General features: G+C 45.8%; 1 protein-coding gene across 3 annotated transcripts in view; it reads right to left on the minus strand.

The window, feature by feature from the left end:
* The window catches only part of NSDHL (NAD(P) dependent steroid dehydrogenase-like), a 36,318-nt gene that overhangs the window by 9,142 nt on the left and 845 nt on the right, over positions 1 to 26,331 (minus strand). The window contains exons 2-6 of one of the 3 annotated variants that reach the window (XM_027845053.1): positions 25,092 to 25,109; positions 19,683 to 19,742; positions 9,514 to 9,641; positions 5,896 to 6,054; positions 1,862 to 2,008 (exon numbers count right to left, since the gene is read on the minus strand). In XM_027845053.1, the coding sequence (XP_027700854.1) occupies positions 1,862 to 2,008; positions 5,896 to 6,054; positions 9,514 to 9,594 (387 nt within the window). In that variant the 5' untranslated portion in view covers positions 9,595 to 9,641; positions 19,683 to 19,742; positions 25,092 to 25,109. Of the gene's footprint in view, positions 1 to 1,861; positions 2,009 to 5,895; positions 6,055 to 9,513; positions 9,642 to 11,733; positions 11,829 to 19,682; positions 19,743 to 25,091; positions 25,110 to 26,331 lie in introns of all 3 variants that reach the window. The other 2 variants (XM_027845052.1, XM_027845051.1) reach the window with 2 other exon arrangements.

A 26,331-nucleotide genomic window follows, 5' to 3' on the forward strand; every position in this document is an offset into this window, starting at 1 on the left:
ACACACACACACACACACACACACACACACACACACACACACACACAACTATTCCACAAAATAATACTTGTTAATAAGTACCAAAAATGAGGTACAAACTGCTCAGTGAGGTCAGAGGGGAAGGTAGCAATTTCGGGGTGGGAGGTTAGTGCATGTGTGGGTTAGTAACTGCAGTAGGCAATGAGGCAGAGAGTCCCAACCTTCTCAACTGTAAGGGCCCCTTCTTAACCTCCCATAATTTTGTGCCACCCCCTCCCTCCCTCACCCCCACACCCCTTGGTGGTATCTTATTGGTCAAGAAAACACATGACAATATTTGGGACACGGAAGGGGGATTCCCACTGGGCTGGCAATAATTCTGTGGCTGCCACCCCCCTCCTATTCCCCAGCTCCAGGGTTCCCTAGGCTGGAATTGGACAGAGAGGGTGGGAACCTGGATCTGGCCATTATGCAAAAACCCCAAAGCAGTAAACTCCAAGGGGCATACAGAAACACGTAGTTCCTCTCTCTTTCGTTCAAGGTACAGTGAAAACACATAAAGAGAGGGCTTGACATTCTGCAGGTTGCACTTAGCCACAGGGGAAAAGATGAACTATCCACCCCCCAGGGCCACAAGTACTCAAGGAAAACAGTAACAACTGCTCACATTGTTAGAGAGCTTTGAAGTCTGGGACAACCACCCAATGAGGTAGATGCTATTCTTATTTCCATTTTACAGATGAGGGAACTGAGGCTCAGGGAGCTCAAGGAACTTGTCCAGGTTCACACACTAAGTGTCTATGACAGGATCTGAACTCAAGTCTTCCCCACCCCAACTCAAAATTTTCTGCACTGAGAAGTCAGGTGATTTACCTATCCAAGCTTTAGAGGACTATTCTAGTCTTCTTTGCCCTTCTAAGAGGTATAAGCTGGTGGCAAGCAGAAACTTTTCAGGAGAGAAATGCCCCAGCTCCTTAGGGTCTTAGCAGGGCAAACTGGGATAATTAAAATGGGCTGAGTAATTGATTTTTCTTTTTGGAGTCAGATCCTGGCTCACCTATGGTCTTGCCTACCTGTTATTACCTACCTTAGGTCAGTCACTTTTCTCTGGGCCTAGCTGGATGAGATGACCTCAAAGGTCCTTTCTCACTCTAATCTGTACGAGATGACCACAGTGATAGTTGGGGAAGCAGTGGCTATGAGCTAAGCTCACGTGGCCTGGGAGCCCCACTTCTGTGGGTCAAAAGCAAACACATGGTTTCCTAAAAGGCAGGCAGCACTCACTTGCTATGGTTCTTTCATCTGAGATCAAGATAATCAGATGATTACAGACTGTCAAAAAAGAACCCATTAGCTACCCTTGAACTGTCAGAGTTATCACTGGTTAAATCAAATACAACTGTCCCTCTCACTCTGTTCCTCCAGGAAAGTTGCCCATCTAGATAAGCAGTGACTTAGAGAAAACAAATTTTTCAGGTTCTCCCCCAATACCAAAACAAAAAACCCTGAGGCGGCATCCAGACAGAGTTCAAGGAAAAACATGGCCCAGCATGCAACACTGCAAAGGATACTGGATTGGGAGTCAGGAAGCCCAACTTCAAACTCCAGGGCTGCCACTTACTAACTTTGTGACCTTCAGCAAGCTTCTCCCCATCTCTGGACCTCAGTTTCCTTCTCTGTAAAATGAAGATGGTTAGATTCCTTTCCCCCTTTGTACTTATAATCTTATATGTAACCTTGAGTGAGATCTTTTCCCAGTGTGGGCCTCTGTTTCCTCCTCTGTAAAATGAGAGAGGTGGACTACAGGCCAGCTCCAATTCAAAGGTCTGTCATTGTCGCTGTCACTTTGAAACCATCAGTCCTCTAGGCTGGTGCTCTGTACCTGAACTCCAGCCTCTTTGCATGCTTCGATGACTGTCTTGGTGCCAGTGTAGTTCACTCTATAAAAGAGCTCCTTATCATCAGAAGATGGTGCTGGCGATGCACAGTGGAAAACTGTCTTCACCCCCCTCAGAGCAGGGTATAGATCCTGGATGGGCAAGCAAAAGAAAGGGAAAAAGAAGGTCAAGTAGTAGCCTTGGTATTCTTCTGGTGGCTAGGAAACCTATTTGCCTTCTCCGCCTCCTAGCTCACATCTCTGATGTTACCCTCAAAGGTCCACTGGCATCTAGCTTTGGTCTCAGGGAGAAGAGACAGGGCTTACTTATCAACTTTTTTTGTTCTTCTGAACTTGCCAAAGCACCAGATAAACTAAATGTTTCCATACACAAAGGAGAGCAGAAAAAGAATTGTACATAGAACTGCAAATCTCTCTTACACACAGCTTGCTTTTCCTTTTAAGTGTATAATAAATTCAATGTGTAACTTTCAAAGTTATGCTGCCTGTCTGTGTTTCTTTCTGGCCTTCCTTCTGTTCTGGTTATTAAACTGCCCAGGGGTGGGGAACGTGCAGCCTCGAGGCCACATGAAGCTCTCCAGGTCCTCGAGTGCAGCCCTTTGCTTGAATCCAAACTTCACAGAACAAATCCCCCTAATAAAAGGATCTGTTTTGTAAAACTTGGATTCAGTCCAAAGGCCTCACCCGAGGATCTAGAAGGCCACAGGTTCCCCACACCGGATACCCTTTGACCCAGCAATACCACTATTAGGCCTATTTCCAAAGATGATCAGGGAAAAAGGAAAAGAACCTATATGTTCTAAAATATTTATAGCAGTTCTCTTCATGGTTGTAAAGAACCAGAAATTGAGGGGGTGCCCATCAATTGGGGAATGGCTGAATAAGTTGTGGTCTATGATTGTGATGGAATACTACTGTGCCATAAGAAATGATGAGCTCAACGATCTTAGAAAAACATGGATAGACTTGCATGAAATAATGAAGGGTGAAATGAGCAGAACCAAGAGAACACTGTATACAGTTACAGCAATATTGTTTTAAAAACAACTTTGAGCAAATAAGTATTTTTTAAATTTGAATTAATTTAGATTTATCAACAATCACTTCCATAAGCTCAAATAAGTATTAAAAAATAAAAATTCTGACTATTATAAATGCCCAAATTAACTACAAAGGACATATGAAGGAAGATGTTATCTGCATCCAGAGAAAGAACCGATAAATAGATGTATAGAATGATTTTACATACATACATACACAGATACACACATACATACATACATACACTCATACATACATAGATATATTCATACACACATATATAGATACATAGATACATTCACATACACAGATACATTCATACATACATACATACATAGATACATTCATACATACATACACACATAGATACATTCATACATATATACATAGACACACATTCATACATACATAGATACATTAATATATACATACATACATAGATACATTCATACATATATACATACATACATAGATACATTCATATATACATACATAGATGCATTCATGCATACATACATACATAGATACATTCATACATACATAGACACACACACATATTTGTGTCTAATTGTAGCCATCTCTAGGGCGGGGAAGGGCCCCCCCCCCCCCCCCCCGCTGCCAGGAGGAAAAAAAAAAGAAATCTACATAAAAACTTTATTATGTATTTAAAAAGGGTATCAAGTTGTACATAACAGATTTGCAGTTTCATCAGCAATTCTCTTTTTTTTTATCATACTATGTTACAGCAATGCTTGTTTTATTCCATAAATTAAAAACAAAATAAATTAAAATTTAAAAAATGCTTCAACAATGCTCTCTCTTTTCTTTCTGGTAATCCTACCGATAGGCCCTTCTCCCTCCCCTCCTTCCTCCAAAACCCTTAGAACAGGTATGTGTAGTCCAGCAAAACAAATTTCCACACTGGCTGTGTCCAAAAATGTATGCCTCATTCAGTACCCTGAGTCCATCCTCTGACAGAGGGCTTTGCAAGAGTCCGCGAGCATGAGAGGGACATGTAGCTGACATCTCGCCAGTTGGGCCTGTCCACCTTGGGGTTATACACAGTGAAAGCCCATCTTTTCAGTGTGGTTTTCTACTTCACTTTAGGGCTCTTATGAATCAATGCTCATGTCACACAATTGTTCCAATGCCCAATTTAAAAAAAAAAAAAAGAAGCCCATAACATACCATGGCTACTCCTCCAGAAGGCAGACATAGATCTTGCTGCCCACACCCTCCTTGGCTGGGCCGGGCCCATGTCTAGCCTTTGGCACTCATGAGCACTTGTGCTCCCTAGACAGAGCTGAAAAGCCTGGCCTTTGGGGGCTTCCACAAAGAGATAGCTGGATATCTGGGAGGTAACGGGGGCTTGGCCTGTATGAAAGAGAGGCCTGGGAATGAATTAGCCCAGAAGCAGTTCGCTGAGTTAGTTAACCCTGCCACAGTAGGAAATGCTCTGGACTTGAAGTCATCCAAGATGAGTGCCAATCCCCTCTATGGTAATTAGTTACTGCCTGTGTGACCATGGGCAAGTCACCTTCTCTCTCTGGGCCTCAGTAATCTTCTCTATGAAATGGGTGGAGGTACTAGGTAACATCTAAGGTCCCTTCCAGTTCCACAGCCTATAGGCTCTAGAAGAGGAATATAGAAGAGTGAAGAGTGAGGTTAACTTAAAAGTTGCTTCAGGAAGTCCTGAATTCAAATATCACCTCAGACACTTACTAGCTGTGTGACTCAGTTTCCTCATCTGTAAAATGGGGATGAGAATAATAGCACCTACTTCACAGGGCTGTTGTGGGCATCAACTGAGATAATATAGGTAAAGTGCCTTGCAAACCTTAAAGAGCTAGAAAAATGTTAGCTATTAGGCTGATGATGACTAAGTTGTTATGTGGGAAGAGCACCAGGCCCACAGAGCAATCAATCTCCAGGCTCAGAGTGAGTCTAGTATCACAGGAAGCCCATGGATACTCCTGCCAGGCCTTCAGGGCCTTCTGAAACTCTGGGGAGACCAGTGACGGGCTCATGCTAAGTCTGGGTTACTAACAGTAGCTAGGCAGAAGAGATTAGAACATGTCAGGGCCTTCTAATCTAGGCTGGGCTAGATTTCTTTTATTTGTACCTGTCATACATACCTGGTGTACAATTTCAGAATTAATACACTCTCAATTTCCTTGTCAAGAAATCCTAGCATACACACTCCCCTGGGGTCTGAAGTGTCTAGTGGCTTATGGAAAGTGGGCAAAGAAGCCAAGGGAGCTGCCAGAAACAAGCTCCAAGAAATGGTGAGAGGAGCAGCAGGAGAGGGGAAATGAACTAGGCAACTCATTAGGGATGGCCGAGTGAGCTTCAGGCTTCAGGTTGGGGTTCAGCAATCAGGTATGTCAAAGGGCTAAGGTTGCCTAGACTGAGTCAAAACTGAGAAGCTGGGGGCAGCTAAGTGGTGCACTGGATAGAGCACTGGCCCTGAAGTCAGGAGGACCTGACTTCAAATCCCGCCTCAGACCAAACACTTGACACGTACTAGCTGTGTGACCTTGGGCAAGTCACTTAACCCCGACTGCCTCACTAAAACAAAAACAAAAACAAAAACAAACAAAAACAAAAGCAAAAAAAAACTGAGAAGCTGGTGGTGCACCTTGAAGGTGACCAGCTTCAGTGCCAGGGCTGGGTCTATCATTGCTCAGAAGAACTCCGATGACTTTCAGACCTCCTAAGAATGAAAGGGACCTCAGAGGTCAGCAGTTCGAATGTGGCACTGATCCTTTGACACAGCAATGGCATTGCTTGTAGAAGGGTCTCTCCTGAAGGTTAGCCACTTACCCCAAATAAAGGACGTAATACCATTCATCTCTGGGGACCTGAATGGAAGAGGTCTAAGAAAACTAAGTGCTAGTATCTAACAAGATCAGTCAAATAACATTCCCCTGGTTCCTGAGGATCTGGGGTGAGCTAGGAGGGTCTCATTGGTACTATACCTTTTTACTGCAGAGGTCTCCCAGGAAAAAGTTCACCTTGGGGTTCTCGAATCCTTGCCGGATGTCGAAGACGTTGACTGTGTAGCCTCTGGCCAGCAGCTGTTCAACCAAATGTTGGCCCAAAAACCCAGAGCCCCCGATCACAGTACATTTCTTGGCCTGTGGGGGAAAAAAGATTATGAAGAGAGGCAGACAGGGAGGACAGCAGGCAGCAGTTGTGACATTCAGAACCACTGACCTCTCAGATGTGACTTGGGTTAGTGACCCTAGTGCCAATGTAGGGAGACTCAATTTTCCCTCTCACTAGAGGTACAGACGGGATCTGCGTCGGTAGGGATTACAGATCTGATGATTCACTGAATTCAGCTCTGGTTGGCTCTGATGAACAAGAGATATGCCATGTTTCCCTGGCAGAATGCATACCCAAGGGAGACAGCAGGCAGTTACTCTGAAAGCAGGTGAATTAGCTCTGACGATGACAGTGCCAACGCCAACAGAAGGAGGAAGGCATTCTCATTCCTGATTTCTAATGCCTCCCCCGTTCTCCCTTCCTGTGCACCTTTATGCCAAAGGAAGCTGGCAGTCCAACCAGAGTATGCTCTTCCAAAATGAATAAAGTAGAAAGCATGGTCTCAGTGGTCTTCATAGCAGGGGGCAGGCAGGGATAGAGTGGGCTTTCTCCTGAGTGGTTGGGCAACTTTGAACAAGCCACTTGGGCTCTCTGTGCCTCAGTTTACTCATCTTCAAATGGAATAGTATTAACTGAGCCTTTATATCCTGAGATTTTAGGGTTGGGGTGAATATGGATTAATGAGTTAACAGTTGTTCGGTGCTCTGCTATCTATTCAGGTCAGGGGCTTTACTTTTTTCCCTTCTCCTCTGAACACTGAAGAGCTAAGCTTATCGTATTAGCAAAGCACTCTATTGATTCCATTTGGCTTGGGCAACATCAACAATTTGTCAGCTAAAGTCCAACTCTGAGATTGTTGTCACCGGCGGCTGTGTATGAGAGAGGAACTGCATACAGAGAGCAAAGATTCTGACTCTGGGAAGAAACTGCAGAGAATAAAGCACACCCCACTCCCCCACCCCCATTGCTTCCCAGGGCATTTCTCCAAAGGCCACTTTTGAGACCATATCTATGTTTCACTTCTTTATCACGTTCAATCCCTCATTTCTCGATCTCACAGGCAGCTAGCAAAGTCAAGGATTGGTAGAGGTTGGGGGAGGGAGACTCACAGACTTGAGATAAACTCCACTCCCCACTCCAGAAACGCCAGCTCCCAGTCACTTTGAGTAATGCTTGGATTCTCAACCCTATTTTGTCACTTATCTCTGAACCGCACCCAACACCTCTACACAAGAATTACTGACAGGCACCTCAGCCCTCTCCAGCACCAGAGCAAGTCTCAGGTTATCAACAGGACTGAGCTGAAAAAAGGGTGGTGGGGAGGGGTGGGGGTGGGGGGCAGCGAGTGTAAGTCAATTTCAGCTGGACTAGTCCATGTTCTCCACTAGTTAAGGGGCTCTCTCACTTTTTCAAAGGGAAATCACCTCTCTCAACATATCAGGTGCCATCTCAGAATATCATATGAGCCCTCTTGCCATGCTACATTATGATGGGATGTTTCACGATCATTACAGAGATTGAGATCTGATGCTGATTACAAGAGATTTCCTGTAACAGTCCAAATTCTCCTGTTATAATAGTATGCCATGTCGAATACTACTGAAACAAATAGGGGTACTGGCTTTGGTTTGTAAATCTGTATGTTCTATAGATTCTCACGGTAATGAGATCTGATCTGGAGAGAAGAGGGCAACTGTTTTCAAAGTAAGGATAACGCTTTCAACTATGTGTCTAACAAGTGGCTATAATGGATACAGAGCACCACTATTTGCCAAGGCCGTGAAGGATGGAACGGGGTAGGAGTAGGCTTAGGTGACAAGAAGCAGCACTGGGATTAGAAATGAGAGAAACACTTGGAAACAAAGAATGTGAGGTTCACAAATGGACTTCTCAGAGAAGCCATGATCTATGTATCTGAGGATTTTCTGAGACACCCATCTCTACGGTTTCTTTCACGGCAGTGCAGGCCTAGGGAGTAGAGAATGGACTCAGCAGTCTCTGGACATGCCTTCATATCCCAAAGGCTCTGATTCAGAACATCTCAGCATGACAGTCATGTTCTTTTGCTCCCAGTGCTAGCTCAGCTCTGCCTAGACTGTCCAACATGATTAAGTTTTGGCCATCACATACATAAAGTACTTTGCAAACACAAAAACACGATTGAAATGTCATCCTGTATTATTATCAGTTATTATTTCAGATGAATTCCCTTGAAACCCCCTCCTTGGTGCAGGTTAGTTATTTCTGCCCACATTCATTAGCTTCCCCAGTTTCTTTGTATTATTTCACTGGCCTCATGGGATCCAAGAGGCAGTGAGACTGTAGTGAAAAAGACCAATGGACTTGGAGTCGTAAGGACCTGGGGTCGAATCTCAGATCAGACACTCGCATAGATGTGTCCCCTTGGCTAAGTCATTTTACATCTCTGAGTCTCAGTTTCTTTATCTATAAAATGAGGATAACAACAGCAGTGACCACCCAAGATCAAATGAGACACTGTACAGAACGGGCTTTGCCAACCGGCAAACCCCACCTAAATGGCAGTTCTCATTATGCTAGCCAAGACTCCTACGTCCACGTTAGCTATCTCTTCCCCATCGCTTCCACCAATATCAAGGCTGACCTTGTCTTAATTGGCTGCCGTGATGAACGGAAGACACGCCTCTCCAAATGGGCCAGACGCTTATGGAATCCACTGCTCAGTGACACCATTACAACCAAATCCAACTAGGTAGCCAACAGTATTTCCAGGGCCATCATTTGCATCCTCTGCTGGAGACAGCTTTTATGTCCCCTTCCTCTAGTGCCTCAGTGGCCTTTAGTTCCAAGGCAAAATGGCCGAATGCCGCCTCGCTCAGGCGGGCCCGACTCTTAGTCAATTCTGTCTGCCAGATGTGATCATTATTACATTTTTCCCATTTCTCTCAATTCTTCTTATCAGTACCCTGAGCATTTGACTTCAGACTCAGGCAATGGTAATTTCCTGAATGGCTCTTTCTTCTTTTATTGACTCTCGGAACAGTATCAACTGGCACCAAGCTCATTTTCAGTTATCTTCCCGAACCATCTTTGTCTGGGCTGGGCTGCTTGCACCAACCTCTCCTCACAGGCTTGCTGTGAGGAAAGGGCTTTTAAAATCGGAACTCTCATTTAACCCTGAAATGGCCTGTCCGGCACTGTGCTCTAACTTGGCAGCTACCACAAATCCTCTTGGAAGTAGGCGGGTACAAAACTTAAAGAACATCATGGCCTGTCAAAGTGACTCTTATGGTGGCCTCACCATTCTGCCCTAGTAGACCCCCACCACTCTGCCAGGAAGAGGAAGAAGAGGGTAGTCTATGTCATTATCTGATCTCCAGAGTCAGTTATTCACAGTATGGTTTCCTTTGAGCAGTCTTTTCATCTACGTGCCTGGGAGCTGGTTAACTGCTTTACCGTCCCAGGGTGTGTGGGTCAATGGCCTGCTGAGGTACCCCCCATCCCCTTACCTGCTGCTGGTCACTAATGTTTTCTGCCACTTGTTTTTCTTCAGGCTTGGGCACCATATGCTCACCAATTGTGCTCTCCATTTTCTGTTCAAATATTGGGTCCAGTCTGATGACCAACTTTTCTCTTCCTAAAGACAGACAGATGTAGAGACAGACATTGAAACGGTGACAACCCCGAGGCCTTCAAGCACCAGCTCCCTTGAGGTTCCTCAGACAGGCCTTGGGAGAGGGCCTGGTATCTCTCTCAGGTCCTCTGAGAGGATGGCCGGCATGCTACGTGTTCCCTCCGCCCCCGACATACACACACAGACAAACAGACAGACATGGTCCTGGCTGCCCTCACAGACACCGCATAGCCCTAACTGGACCTGTGAGAACACGCCATCTCATGCCAAATGAGAAATCTTGCCAGACAATCACAACCTGCCATCCACTGCCGTCTATACGATAGCTCTTATACAGGGAACGCAAGGGCTACACGTAAGCCAGGAGAAACGCTGAAACCACACTTGGTCGCCATCTTGCCTTAGGCAATGGGACAGTCATTGGCCAAGGGTAAGTAAGATCTGCCTTGATCAAAAGACTCCTTCGAAAGTGGCCAGAAGTTCACTCGAGTATGCTATGGGTCCAAGCAGATGACCCATTCATAAAGGCCCAGGTCGCTTCTGTATACTAGCCCAGATCATTGTACAGGAAAATCTATAATTCAGTCTTAGCATCCCATACAAAAAAGAGGGAACCCATCTGTCCACTGGAGGTCTGTCTCAAGTCAAATACACTGTCTTGGTATGAGGTCAGAGGAGTGGCTCTTTTCCCTTACTGGCTTAGGAGACACACTAAAGAGATTCCAATGATGGATTTGGGAGTCGGAGGACCTCAAAAGAATCCTGGCTCAGCCACATATCTATTGTCTGTGACTTTGGGCAAGTCATTTCCACTTTCTGAGCCTTCATTGGGGTTTTCTAGATGACCTCTGATGTCCCTTCCACCTCTAACGCTATACTCCTATGACCTTGGAGACCATCCACAAATTCTAAGTGAAAATCTGGAATAACCCTGAAGCACACAAAATAGAGGGATATTTGTATGGACAGCGGCGGTAGGAGTAGTAGTTGTAGAAATAGTAGTGGGGCGGGGCCTGGGAAGTGCTAGCAACATGGAAGTCTTGACTAGAAAGGAATTGGTTTCTCCAGGTTTCTCTCCCTCAACTCTTCTAAGGTCTAGTCATTAGCTAAAGAAAATTTCAGAAAAACTAAGGACTCGATTGAATTACCCCTTTCTACTAACAACTGGGAATTTTAACATTTGGGAGAAAAAAAGGAATTGTGATATCCAAAACTTCCCTGGAAAGTTTCGGGAGGGGGAGGCAGTCACCCTGGGTAAAGAGAGGCACAGAATGACCTTAGTTTGACTAAAGTCACCTAAAGGCCATCAGAAGTGGCTTTTTCTGTATTAGAAGTCTTTTGTCACTAACCTTCAGGACTCAGAAGATTTACTGATAGCAAGGCTAGCTAACATTGCCCTCCCCCCAAAACAAACAAACAAACAAACAATACCCTCCATTTAAATCAGGATTTCATTAGTAGGGAATTCCTGATAAGGCAACTCTCTCCACCTATGCATGTAGGCAACCCTGGCTACTCTAACTTCCAGCCTTAAGAGAAGTTGCCAGGGTCCCACAGTCAGTAGGTATCAGAAGCAGGACTCTAGGCCAGGATGTCTATCCTTTCCGCCTGCAAGGTGAGTGCCCTGCCCATTTTATTACACTGACACTTGCAACTACTTATACAATCTCATCTCACTCATCTGAAGCTGGGAGGGTCTTCAGAGGTCATCCATGCCACCCACCTCCTAGCCCCTCTTATTTTACGGATGATGTGCCCAAGGTTACAGAGGTTACATGTCAGAGGAAGGATTTGAAGCCAGGCCCTTGGCCTCCAAAGCCAGTCTCCTAGGCCTCCCCATCATGTGACTCTTCCAGCTAAGCTCTTGGAGGGCAAAGGGGCTGCCTACCCTTTTTTGCAGATCCTCCAGGGACTGGCACAGGGCTTTATATACAAGAAGTATTTGACAAGTTTCGGGGCCTGACCTGACCTTTGATTTCACTGGTACTGAGAACTCTGGGATAAGGAAACTCCCTCCAATGTTGCCAATGCAGGCTGGTATCTTCCTTGTACCTCTTCAATTGCCCGGGCACACTGAGAAAGAAGGGTGACTTACTCAGGGTCACACAGCCAGGGGGTGTTAAAGGCAGGACTTGATTCCAGGTCTTCCTGGCTTTAGGGTGGCTCTCCTCTCACTATGCTATGCTGTCTCTGTCAAAGGAACAAATGCTAACTTAGCAGAGTTAATGAAATGGTCGAAATGGGAAACAAATATTCGTTCCACAATCTGACTGCCTTCTGGGGGAGGCTAGATGGTGTGTGTCATGAAAAAGCGCCAGCTTTCGAATAGGAAGGACCTGCATCCGAATTCCAGCTCTGGTTCTTACTGCCCACATGACCCCAGGCAAGTCCCTCCCACTCTCTGGGCCTCGGTTTTTATCATATCTGTGAACTTGTTTCTTTAAAAAAAAAAAAAAAAAAGATTTGGATAATTGCATTTCAACATAATTGGTTTCCTTTGTAATTCTACATGTTTTATTTTGTGCATTTAAATCTGAGAAAGGGGTCCATAGACCTCCTCAGACTGACTGCCTGAGGGGTCCAGGACATGCAACAAAAAGTAAGGCCCCTTCCAACTCTGGGCTCTCTAAGCTCAGGCTCCTTCCTTTCTCCTCTTGCTCTCCCTGCACACATTGGATGTCATATCCCCCAACTTGCTACTCCCCCAGTTTTATTTTACCCTCCCCTATGATATCTCCAGATAGTAAAAATCTTCCTTTGGTCAGTGAAGAACTGTGGCCACCAGATATACTTTTTTGGGGGGTGGGGGTGGGGGTGGGGAAGGCAATAGGGGTTAAGTGACTTGCCCACGGTCACACTGCTAGTAAGTGTCTGAGGTCAAATTTGAACTCAAGTCCTTCTGACTCCAGGGCCCCTGCTCTGTCCACTGTGCCACAGAGCTGCCCTGAGGGCTTACTTTCAAAAGGAATAGATCTTCTTTTAAAGGCAGCCCTGTTGTAGTAGACAGACAGACAGAGAGAAAGCCTTGGAGCCAGTGAGTCAGTCAGACAGTTGACAAGCATTTATTAAGTGCCTACTGTGTACCAGGAAGATCAAGGTTCAAGTTCTGCCCCTAACACATACTGGCTATGTGACCCTGGGCAAATTCCTTCTCCTCTGAACCCTCTAAGCTTGAGGTGTCAAATTGGCCAAGTACTGTGGCCTACAGGGATCCTTCTGTATGGTTCTGTGGCCCTATATCTCTTTTGGGTTTGAGTTGTGGCTCTAAGGTGCAGAGAAGACGCTGACCTGCATTGGTAGATGGAGTTTCCCCACCTGGGAGTTCCCTATATCAATAAAAAGGCCAGTCCTAATCCCTATCTTGCTTATTCTTAAGGAATTGATTTGAAATAGAAGAGCAAAATTCTTGTATTATAGATTTAATGTTATTTTGTACAATTTCATTTAATAGGTATTTTGTGTTCATTTATTATAACCATCACAAAACCTTCAAAATATGAAATACTGAGGCTGAGACATTTGCGGTAGATCATACTGGAATCTCAAAAATCAAGAGTGTGACAGTCCCACCAGAGAACTTTAACACTTGTGGTTTTTACCCATCATGCATAAGGACTAACAGAAGGAGAACCTAAGTATGGCACTGGCAGCCATGAAATGAAATACAAAGAGACCAAGAAGAAGGCCTTCGGCGCACAGGACAGATCCTCTTCCTAGGGCACTTATGGGAAGACAGGGACAAGAATCCCAAAGGATGGGAAGGCATGGATTGGCTGCAATCTGCAAAGGTGCATGGAGTGCCCAGAGCCAGAACTAGGAACTTTCTGCACACAAGCAAGCACTATACGCTATGTCCAAGGCAAACAAAGCCCTCAGTTGGGGCATGGCAGGGTGACGCTAGTGGGGAGCAGGGAAGGCTGGGAGATCAGCTTAGTCTACTACCTGGCAGCTTCCTATTTTAAATATTCTTTGCCAGTTGTTATTTCTACGTAGCTAGAGTGATCTCAAAATTTGGCACCCTGAGGCTGTGGCTCTGAGAGCCAACGCGGCATGGACAGATCGTGGGTATTTGGAAAAGTCCACCGTGGGACTTTTTCATCCGTTAACAAAGAAAGAATGTTTCTTTTAGCCAAGGCTGGGGTTCTTGAATGTAACAGACACAAACCCTGAGATCCCCTCTGTGTGGGAGAGCACAGTGCTGAAATTCTAATTGATGCCAATAGGAAAATTGGAGTGAATAGATGTACTTTATACACAAACATTTTAGAAGTGGGTCTATTGTGTAATGTCAGGTCAGCACGTTGTTCAAAGTACTCCTGAGTGTGCATTGCTATCCCTCCCACCCCTCTACCCCCTTCACCCACCCCCCCCCTCCCCCCCACCCCCCACCCCTGGAATATCTGGCCTGAACTAGCTGCTCTAAGAACTGCTGCTTACTTGCCCCAGAAACCACAACATATCCCCCCAAATGCACCTATTAGCCCTGGCTTGTGCATGGCCCAAAGGGGAAGGCACTGATGGGATAGTTACTTAACCAGTGCATCTAAACACAACTTAAACAGTCCCGCCCTGCTAGTGATAGCCCCAAGAGCAAACATCTCCCAATTAAATGACCTACCTGAAGTGAAACAGGCAAATTTACCCATCTTAACCACTTCCTGGAATCAGCTCCCCTCCTCCCCCAAGTCCAAAAGACTACAGCTGGCCTTGGGATTAGGAAAGACCAATGGCCTTCCACTCACATGATGTAATCCCCTCAGGGTCAGAACAACATAGGACATAATTCTATCGACAACCTCCACCACTCAAACATGGAGACAGTATTGAGATTTGTGGTCTACATTTGTTTGGGGTCCAGATCAGTCTGTAGGGATTTTCCAATGCAGAAACTTCTCCTGATGCAGACCAGCAAGCAGATATCACTTGCAAATTATGGCCTTAAAGAGATGCCCAGAGTACTGAGAAGATAAGTGACCTGCCTTGAGTTCGAGTAATGGCAACCAGGATGTGCCCATGGGCTTCCTGACTCCAAGGCTGGCCCTCTATTCACTATACCATGCTGTATCTCTAAATACCACATACTTCACTTGAGTATTTCAAGGGTCTAGGTACCTTTCCCATGCCTACTAGGCTGCTCTCTCAGAGTTGCTGGGGCCAAAGACTTCATTGCCCTATGGCTGAGCTGGTGCCAAGCCTCTGAACCTAGCGAGGGTAGGCCTTAGGAACCCACAGGCACACTCAGAGTATACTGCAAGCACAGAGAGACACAATATACTGGCGCACGCGTGCGCACACACACACACACGTGCACACACATACACACACGCGCACACACATACACACGCGCATGCACACACACACCACATTGCCAGGCCCCCTCAAAGCCTTGGCAGCTGGGCAACACCTGCCAGACTTTATCTCCCTTCCCCCAACTTCTGTTGATGTGTTGACGTGGCCTTTGAGGGGGTCTAGGAGGAGACGATACTGGCATAACACTCCTGAAGCAGAGAATGTGTTCAGCTGAGGCTCACGTTCAAGGATGCCATTTTCATTCAAATAAAAGGAGGCAAGTCTACCCGGTTTTGATTAGGTCAGGTAGATCTCAATCAAGCTACTAATTCTCTATTATTATCATCATCATCATCACTATTATTGTTATTAGACTTAAGATTCGTGATGGAATTGGTGTAGGAACTCCCTCTCTGCTTCCTGACTGGCAAACCCCATGTAACTCAGAGGCTTAGAGAAGAGCCTGGTACAGAGGGTTGGCTTGTCCATGGCTGGTCACACAGCTAGTAAAGGTCAGAGGCAACAGCTCTGTCCAACTCTCAGGCTGCCTCTCAATTCTTTATTATAGTTAGAAACTCCCTATTTAAATACAAAACTGCCATTATGAGGCCCCACTAAGATCCACTGACCAGCACTGGATCTCCAGGCTCCTTTTTGATGGTGTCTCTTAAATTGACAAAACCGAAGACTGTTCCATTGTGCGTTCATTCACACAGGACAGCTAGGTGGTGTTGGACCTGGAGTCAGGAAGACTCTTCCTGAGTTCAAATCCGGCCTCAGACACTTACTAGCTGTGGGATCCTGGGCAAGTCATTTAACCTCTGTCTGCCTCAGCTTCCTCATCTGTAAGAGATACTGTCACAGCATCTCACAAGACTGTGTAAGGATCGAATGAGATAATATACGCAGATCTTCAAGCACTACGTTGTTGTTAAGTCGTTTCAGTCGTGTTCGACTCTTCGTGACCTATTTGGGGTGTTCTTGGCAAAGATACTGGAATGGTTTGCCATTTCCTTCTCCAGATGAAGAAACTGAGGCAAACAGGGTGAAGTGACTTGCCCAGGCTCACACAGCTAGGAAGTGTCTGAGACTAGATTTGAACTCCACTCTATCCACTACACCACCTAGCTGCCCCAAAGTGCTACATAAATGCTGGCAATTATTTGATGATTCCCAAAGTGGGCCTATAGGACTCAGTAGCACTGAATTTGGAGCCAGAGGGCCTGGGTTCAAATCCGGACTCTACCATTTACTGCCTGTGTGACCTTTGGTAAATTATTTAATCTTTCTGGGCCTCAGTGTCTTCATTTGTAAAAATGGGGAAGGAAGGGGAGGAGTTGAACCCAGCAGTCTCTGAAGTCTCTTCCAGCTTGAAATCTAAGTTCCTGTGATCCTGGGGCCCATCCGTGAATGTTATGTAGAAGACCTGGGTCTTCTTGAAATGCCATTTTTCTGGGGGCTTCTCCGTCTCCAGAAACTGGCTGTGGTACACATAGCCCAAGGGATGTTGGTGTGCTGAGGGGTGGGGTGAGGGAATACCAACAACACAAGAGTCTGGAGTAGGGAAAAACTGGTTTCCCCACCCTCTAAGGCCTACTGACGCTAAAGATTTAAACATTTTTAAATCACTTTTTTCCTTAGTGAAAATAACTTTAGGGGAAAGATTAGATTTATTCAACCCCCTCCCCCTTCAGTCATAATACCACCTAAATGGGGATTTGGAATATTTGTGAGAAAAAAAGGAAATGCGATTCCCCAAACCTCAGCACAAAGTTCTGCAAGGGAGGCCAGTCACCGTCAGTCAACTGAGGCCCAGAATGGGCACTCATGGTCAGTCAGAAGTTGCTGTTGGGCCCAGTTGAACATTTGACCCTTAGACCGTTAGGCCCTACTTTTCATGATGAACCAGGAGAAAAAAAAAAAAAGGAAGTCGAGGAAACAAGAGAAATAGCCAAGTTTGGTTCTTTGTCTCAAAAGGCTCATGCTGGCCAATTGCCCCATTTTGCCAATGGATATCCCAAGACCGGAGACAGGAACCGATTTCCTGGGAACCATTCCTCCCCCCTTGACTTTGGGCAGAAAGTTGGAAACAGAATGTAGCAGCAATATTTTCAAACTTGACAGCTGGCTACTGATGTTGCAAGTCGAGGGGTCCCTGAGCTTACTTACAAAGGTAGCCACCACTGGAGAATGACTAGTTCCATGCCCTACATTCTGATGAATAAAACCAGCGTGGCAGATAAGAGAATAAAGTATTCTTTTTCCAATGCCAAACATTATTGCATATTTTTGAAAGTTACCAAGTCCTACTGAGCTAGGAAAAGATTATGAACTTAAAGAATGTTATCTCTAAACTGGGTAGTTCTTGGCGCACACCCCCCTTTCCCTCCAAGGCTGGGAAAAATCACACTGGAACTCCCTACCAGCCTCTCACCCCAATATGGAACAAACTGAACATTACAGATAGCTTTGAAGGTGGGAAAAAGGAACAAATTGCTCTGGCCACAGGGGTGGGGGGAGGGAAAGAAGGGAGGTTTGCATCAGTTTGAGAATTGGGAAGGGGGCGCATGCCTTCCTGCCCATTCCATTTGCTGACCACCATCTCTGTTGAGCAGGAGAGGAGGGATACCTTTCAGTTTTATTTTTTTTGCTATGGTTCTGTGTCTCGAGAGAGGCAGGTGGTCAATTTAAAAGGAGAGGACAGGAGGAAATCCTGCCCCCTTCTCTCACTACAGGTCTACCTGGGAAACTGAGACCCGAATCCCCGAGGTTCATGGATACTAGTTTGTCTACCAACAAAAACAGGCCACCAGCCCAAAAGCGGCAAGCACATTTACTGGTCAAGATGCACCTCAAACGAGGTGACTGAGCACTGTACCCCCCCCCCCCAAAATAAAAGACTTCTCTTTTCCATTTCAGGAAAGTTCCTCTCATCTACCCTGTGCAAAATACAGACAGGAAAAGCCTTTTGTGAGAGGAGCAAAAAAAAAAAAAAAATCCATCAGGGGCGTTTTCCTACACGGGGTGGAAAGAAACTCCTGAGACCCTTCCTTGCACCTTGGAGTAGGGAACCAGAATGTCCCAGACAGTCATTCCCCTCACCACTTAGTTCTTTGAAAAGCCCCTGCCCAGTGGCCCCGCATAGCTCCTCTGAAAGGCCTCTCAAGGGGTGATGCAGCTGGAAAGAGGCAAGGAGAAAGAGAAGAGCAGCTTTTTTTCTGTGCACATACTAATTGGCATACTTGGTACATTTCTTTGAGGCTCTGCTGCAAAGCAGGAGTCCTGGGAAAAACAAAATGAAGGCCTTTCTCTCCAAATTCAAATGCAGAACACGTAAAAGAAAAACTTCCCCAATTAGTATTAATGATGCAAATAACGAGGCGTTTGCTTTTTTGCAAAGCGGCCTCTCCACTGTTACCTAAGAAACCCAGCTTGAGCTGGTCCCTATTCTCACGTGCGTCAGCTTAAGCCAATACAAAAACATGTCATTTTTTATACAGAAATCAGTAAAATGGAATATTTTCAACATGGCTCCCGGGGGAGCTTGTTTCTCGGAAATTAAAATGGGGGACACTGTAGAGACGGTTCCAAGGGTATATTAAAATAAAGACGTCTTCAAGAAACTCAAGATTTACATTAGAACAGCAAAGGAGAAACCAGAAATGAAGTAAGACTAGCCGTGGAAATTGAGGTGTGGAAGGTCGGAGTGATTTGATGCAGGGCACACAGCTGGTCAATGACAGAGCTGCCATTGCAGCCCACATCTCTCCTGACTGCCAAGCCAGTGCTCTGGCCATTATACAGATCACCTTACTCCCTTCCCCAAACAATCTACTACAGAAAACACAAATCTAGTCAAAATGCCGTTTGCTTTCAAAGGCTCAGAGATTTCAAGATGGAAGGGATCTTGGAGATCCTCTAATCCTGTGTTTCTTAACGTGGGGGGACACTACCTGCTTATGAAATATTTCAATAGCTGGATTTCAACAAAATGCTTCCCTTTATGATTGATCCTATGGATTTTCTTTTATGGCATTCAAAAACCCAGAGAGATTTTCTGTTATGGCATTCAAAAATGTGAGAACCGTCCATAGACTTCATCAGACTGCCACAGGGGCTCATGTCACAAACGGGGTGAAGAACCCCCACTCTACTCCAACCACTTAATCTTCCAGATGAGGAAACTGTAACCCAAATAGGGAAAGTGATGGGGTTCAGGTCACAGAGGTAGCAAGTAACAGAGCTGGGATCCAAACCCAGGTTCCCTGACTCCAAATCTGGTATCTCATCCACTGCACTATGGGTGGTCTCATCTGGGCCCCCCAGCTGGGGCAGTCTGATGAGTGATGTACCCAAAGTCCCCCCGTTATGAGGCAGCCCCACAACAGTGGGGTATCAGGAGACAGGCCACTTCCAGCTATTACCCTATTTTCCTTTTCTCATGGGCTGATAACCTGACCTTGCCTCTGGTTTGTTTGGCCCATTTCTTCCAGTATTTCTTTGCTCTTGGCCCCTGCCCCCCATCCCCAGTAACCTGACTTTCATTCTGGTTGCTCCCTGAGATGGGTATAGTAGCTCTTCCCAGCTGTGTGACCCTAGGCTAATGACTTCCCTTCTCTGGGTCAAAGTTTCCTCATCTGTAAAATGGGGATAATAATGCTGACATTCACTTACCTCACAGGGCTGGTGTGAGAAAACAGAAGTCAACATAGAAATGTGAGTTACGGTTATTACTACTCACCTAAGATCACTCACCTGTAACCACCTACAGCTCCGGACAGCAGCTGGATGTTCTCTTTTGTGTCTTTGCCACAGCTTCTTAAAGCAAGCCCACAGGCACCATGTTTGCTTGGGGTTTGTTATGTTTGATTTTGAATAGATTTTTCTATTTTTCTAAATGTCCTTCTGTCATCTTTGTGTATTTCTCTTCTGTTTTCCCCTCCTTCCTCCCCACTGATTTAATTCAAACCAATACTCATTTATTAAGCTTTCCTTTCTATGTAAGGCGCAATGCTAGGTCTGGGGTCACAAAAATGAAAGATGCACATGTCCCTGTTCCCTAGGAGGTTACATTTCAGTGATCTGGGGGGGAACAGGGAACAGGATGGGAAAAAGGCACATATATCAATAAATCCAAGTCAGAATGAAAAAGGTACAGAGGTATCAGCTGACATGAGTGACGGGAAGGATTTCCTGTGAAGCCATCTTCCAAGATTTGGTCCTAGACCTTCCATTTTTTTTTTTTTTTTTGGGCAGAACGGTATTTACTGAAGGTCATAGCATTGAACCTGTCAGCAATTCATCATAAAACTAATACACGTCTCGAGAGAAGATAGCATGAAACATTAAGGATAATCTGTAGCATTAGAATAGGAACTTGGCAGGAGGAAGAGAGGGAGGAGGTAGAGGAAGGCGTTAAAAGGAAATAGAAAACCCTTTCTTTGGGAAGATTACAAATTAGTTCAAGGTTTCCAGACGAGGGACCTTGGAGATCAGAGGACGGGAGATCTAGGCTTAAAGGTTGACAAATCCCCACCCTCTCATTTGACAGAGGAAGAAAATGAGGCCCGGAGAGGGGGGAGGAGGGCCTGCTGAAGGTCACAGCTAGTATTCGAGCAAGGTGACAGAAATCATAGCATATAATCCAGTTCAGATCTTGAGAAACTCAAGTGTTCCAAGGCTGTACAGCCCCTGATTTATCAACCCCATTTACAAATGACCCACATAGAAAAAGAGCCTTACTTGCTGCCTGTACTCTGGCCTGCTCCCCTCCCCCCTGAAGTGTCTACTCTGGTTACCATGGCAACCAGAAAAACCTTGGTGTTTTCGGAGGCCCTGTGGGGTTCCAAAGGCCTTCTTTCCCAATAGAATCTATGGCTCTGCCTGGTCTCCGCTGGCCTTACCGCACACCAGATAAGGGGACCGAATCCACAGAACTGGTGGGGCCTATGGCGGATAATCTAGTCCCAGATTCCTCTCCCCCCCATTTACTACATGTCTCCTCCCAGCTCTCCTAGGTCCCCTGGTTTTTATGGACAAGATCTTGCCATAGCCGGGGTTGTTTGGGGGACCCTTTAGTGATTAAGATCTACCATTCACATCCATTAATCAGCTCATCTGATTCTCACAATTCTATGTACTGCAGAAATTACTTTATAAATTGCTATTGCTGGGCCAGAGGACCCTGGACACACTGAGCTAGGAGGGGTGTTGGAGGTCTAGCACAATCTCTTTATTTTATAGGTGAGGAAACGGAGGCCTTACTGAAAGTCTCAGAAGTGGGATTTGAGGGGGTCAACCAATCAACAAGTATTTATCAGTGCCTACTATGTGCCAGGCACTCGAGATACAAATACAAAGTACAAACTAATTCCTAAAATCATCTAATCCCAGAGGGTGCCAAACCAGCTTACAACACTCCCTAGTGAGGCCTGAACCATATTCAAATGTCATTGGGAAATATTTAACAAAATAAACAACAATTCAATAAAACATAGATAACATTACATTTTAAAACCAAGTCAGTATGTGGTCCTCAGGGATCCTTCTGTAAGGATCAGGGGCCACTGATGGAATGGACGGCCCTCATTTTAGAGATGAGGAAAATCGAGGCACTGAAAAAAGCAGAGTGATCTGCCAGTGGTCCTGAAGTTAATAAGCCAGGCAGCGGAAGGAATGCTGGGTTTGGAGTCAGCAGATGTGGGTTTGATTCACAACTCTGCCATTTGTGTACTAGCTGTGTGACCTTGGATAAGTCCCTTTACCTCTCCAGGTCTCAGTTCTCTGCCCTATAAAATAAAGTAAGGAGGTTGGCCTAGCCTCGGTGACCCTATAAAAAACTGGCTGAGGCTGGCGTTGAAGCCAGGTCTTTGAGACTCCAGGTCTAGCATTTCAAAGTGACATTTGTCTTGAGGGGTCTAGAGTGGTGGGTAAGGATGGAAGCCTTGTAGCACAGCCACATATGATGGGAAGACCTAGCTCTCGCCTCCTGGGAAACAAACCCAACCCAACAGTGAGAAGGGAGTTGGCTCCCAGCCAGACCTTCACTGTGGGTCCCCAAGAGGCAGCCAGACTCCAACAAAAGGGGCAGTCTGGAGCCACCAACCAAAGGGCACATGTGCACTGATATATGGGGAGCCTGCAAAGAAGCAGGGGCCGCACCCACATATACGGACAGTAATTGTGGGTGACAGGGCCATCCTTGGATGGATTGTATGCCTCCCCTTCCCCCAGCACTGTTGGACTTAGGGTCAAAGGGCCTGGATTCAAACTCCAGCTTCTTGGGAGCGGGGTGACCTTCCACATGTCACTTAACACCTCTAGGCCCAAGTGAAAAAACCAAGGGCGTGGTAAGATTCTTCCCTCCTCTAAATATCTGATTGTCCACAGGTCTCAGAGGACAGAGATCACAATTTCTACTCAATGAGATCCAATGCCTGGGAATCCAGGCCTAGATGTTAATTACGTGCAAGTTTGGGGCCCCTAGGGAGCACACTCCTCTAGGGAGTGGCAGAGCCTGATTTCAAGGTGGTCCTCACACCTCTTTCATCACACCACCATTGGGATAACTCACAGATCAACTCAAACAATCCCTAGAGTATTTGGTTCCCAGAGGCCTGGAAAACCTCTGTAAAGGGCTTTGCAATCTAGTACTTTGAATAATCCCTTATAACAAATTAAATGGCATTACGTGTGGTGCCTTTGATAAATGGCGGAAAAATAACTATACAGCTGTAAAGCTTTTTCTGAATAATGACCACTGGCGAGCAAAAGGCCCAGGCCATCCTATGGGATGGGGCAGAATGGGCTATGCTGACCCCTTGGGTTCAGAGCTCTGCACCTCACCCCCGCTGGCAGCTGGGGGGCAAGAGAAAGAGCTCGGGCCCATGAGAGATAAAGAAAAGACAAGACGCAAAAACAGTATCAAAGCTTAAAATCCCCAAGTCCTCCCCATTCTGAGAGGCAGAGACCCCTGATCCCCCTTCCTTAAACCATCTGAGGGCACGGGCAGTACCACACAGCGAGATGGAGCAGGCCAGCAAACCCTAGACCTTTAATAAACAAATAACTAATTAGCACATTGTGGATATGCAAATGTCACAGCTAAAGAGTCTGGAGAACACTCAGTCCCCTGCAGTCTCTGGGTTCACATTCCAACTGCTTTAGAATTTTAAGAAAGGCCCCTTTCTTCAAGGGGAGCACAGGGGTAAACTTCCACCCAGTTGTGGGTCTTATCACCAGTTCTGGATTACTCCTCAGCCAAGTTAACAAAGTCTCTAAGTTCCTTAAAGGTAAGGCAAAGGAAGGAAAAAAGATCCAACACTTGGAGCTAGAAGGAGCCTTAGTTCAACCTCATTTTACAGATAAGGAAACTGAGGCCTGACAAGGTGAAGTGAGGAAAGTGACATTTGAATCCAGTTCCTCTAACTTGAAAATCCACTCTACCTGCCTGGCTTTGAGCTACTAATTTTCATTTGTAACTTTTTGTAAGAGAAAGAAGGAGAGAAATGGGGAACTCTGATGGGACCCATAAGAGAACATCTATGCAGGCAGGAAAGAAAAGGTGTTTTCAAAGGCCATTCTAGCTCCCCAAGGCCTAAGTGTAAGTAATTGCAAGAGTCTGGCAGCCCAGAGGTATGGCAAAAAAAAGAAAAAGTAGAGGAGAAAAAAAATGGCATTTTTACTGAGTGGGCCAAGGCCCTGTACAAAGTGAACATCTTTCATTTTTGTCCCAGAGGCCTGCAGGGCACTGTGATAAGGGAGGTGGGATGACATGCTCCACCCTTCCCCCAACTACAAAGGGAGCCCATCAGATATCACCTTCCAGCCAAAGCTGGCCATTTCTGGGCAAGTGAGACAAAGTAAACCAAATGCCCTTCCCTTTGCAGGAAGATTTTGGAGGAGGGGACAGGAATGCTCCATCTAGGAGGCCTTGGCAGGTCTGCTTCTCCCAAAGACTAATGTTATCTGGGAGTTGGTGGGGGGTGGGGGGGAAGAAGTGGGAGCTGAGGGTCAGAAACATCTCTTTGAATGCCATCCCACTTGCTGACTTCCTTTCTTTTTCCCTCCTTCCTCTTCTGCAACTCCCATGGTGAGACCTGGTAGGCTGAGTTGGTGAGAAAGACCCAGAGGGATGGAAAAACAAGGAGAAATGGGAGCTATTGCCCCTACTCCCTGCTATTCCCTACCCCTGGCAGGAAATGACAACTACATTGTGCATACCCCTTCCCTTTTACAGACAAGAAATCAGGTTAAAATGAATATTCTGAGCAGCCTTTCCCCCCTTTCTGAAGTGGGGAAAAAAGAGAATTTGGGGAGAGGGACAGAAGGGGCTGCTTTGTTCCATAGAAAGGCTGAGAGTTTAGAGGAGTTTCAAGTCTTTCTTTCTTTCTTTTTTAATCCCACACTTCTATTATTTACTGAATGGCAAAAGGAACAAAAATTATTTATGTTCTCTTTAACAAGGCAGTAACAAAGTTATCCAATGCATTTCATCTGGATTTCGCTGCCACTGAATAGAATCTTGTAATTGCCCCATTTTGTAGTTAGGGTAGCTCTTGGTTTTTTGGTTTGGTTTTCTTCCTCCAGAACCACTTCATCTAAGTTTTCCCAAACTGAAATGGAACTGTAATCTCATCCATCTGGATATTCCCTCCACTGGTGCAGATGGCAAGCCACCCTGACCCATTCCTATCCTGTGGGATTCTTAACAGGTGGCCCACCCACTGTGCTGGAGGCTGATATCATGAAGATAGTAGTGGGGCACCCAGGCTGTCCACTGAGTTTCAGGTATTTCTTACTCAAATATGGTGATCTACTTGCCTGAGTTCCCAGCCAGCCCATGTAGTAAATGTGCATGTGTGCATGTGTTTGTGGGGTTTTTTGGGGGGGGGGAGTGGTCAAGGGATGATAAAACACCATTAGTTCCATTTTTTCTGCCTCCTATTTCTACTCTTTGGTGCCAAATGGCTAAAGAACAGAAATGCCAGATGAGTTTTTGTAAAACTTAGAATGTGTGGTCTGCTGTGTTGATTTCAATGCAACACAACACATCTCTGTGCCCACAATGCCTGCCATGGTACCCTGCACCTAGTTAGTTCCTATGGAGTGTACCATCAATTCTGAATTACGCCTCTACTAAATTAATGGAGTTTTCCTACTTACTTAAGCAGCAGAAGTAAGCTGTAAGAAAAAAGAAAATCAGTTAAGAGAAACAGAGCTACCACAGCCAGAAAAAATTACTCACAAGACCCCAGATGCTGGGGATAAAAACAACGAAAACAATTCGATCTCTTACTCTCAAGGAGCTTGCAATCCAATCCCCTAGGAAGATATAAGCCATATATGCAAACAACCCAAATACAAGTTAGGATGTTACCATTACACAGGAGAGATTCAATAGAATAATGAAAAATGAATAATGAATTGCTTGACATGGGGGGAAGAGGGTAGGGGTTATGGAGGAGGTGGAACTTGAAAGAATGGGAGGATTTCAAGAGCTGAAGAGGTAGAAGAAGCAGATTTGGGGATAGCAAATGGCTAGTGGTTCACACCGGCTGGCCTTGGGGGGAAGAGAAGGAGAATGGTTATGAAATTAGCCTGGAAGGGAGACTGAAGAGCAGTCAGGTACAGAAGGCAAAGGGAGAAAGTAAAAGGGTGTGGCAAGCAGTAGCCAATGCTGAGGAAAGGTCAAGTAGGATCTGGCACGTAAGAGGGCACTGGTGCCTTCGGATAGAACAGTGGCCAGGGTGGCCAATCCATGGAGGAGCTCTGCAGAAAGGGGAGAGATGCAGGACAGTAGTTTGAGGGGATGGCAAGATTATGGGATGGATTGGGGGGAAAGGAAATGACGGAGACTTGAGCCTGTCTTTCCGGGTGGTGGATCCAGTAGAGAGGGGGGGATTGAAAATGTGAAAGCAGGGTAACTTGGGGGTTTGAGTAGTCCTGGAGAATATGACAGAGAATCAAAGGTTGCAGTGAAGTTAGAAGGCATGACTTCCTAGTGCACACACTTAGCAGGGTCCCCCAATTCCCGCTAAACAGCCCCAGGTGCCTTGGTCCAACACAAAACGCTTTGCTAAGGAACACATTTAGCCAATCCTTAATGCCTGTCCTGGTAGGTCTCACTCCCACTACCTCCATTTCCTTCTTTCTGCTTCAGTCCTCAAGCTCAGTGTCTATTTCCTCCCTTCCCCCAGGACACTGAAGTACCCCCTAAAATCAAAATCAAAAAGCTCCAAGGGCCTTTAGATATCCATCTAGTGACTATGCCGACAGCCTCAATTCAAAGCTAAAAGCAAATTTTTTTTTTTGTAAACAAGTCGAGGTTCATTTTCTTCCCTGTCCTAGCCTCGTTGGCATGGCAACCAAAGAGCCCTTTTTCTATTGTTTGGTGAAGTCAGAG

This window comes from Vombatus ursinus, unplaced genomic scaffold, assembly GCF_900497805.2.
Source record: "Vombatus ursinus unplaced genomic scaffold, bare-nosed wombat genome assembly UNPS02014951.1, whole genome shotgun sequence".
Lineage (NCBI taxonomy): Eukaryota > Metazoa > Chordata > Mammalia > Diprotodontia > Vombatidae > Vombatus > Vombatus ursinus.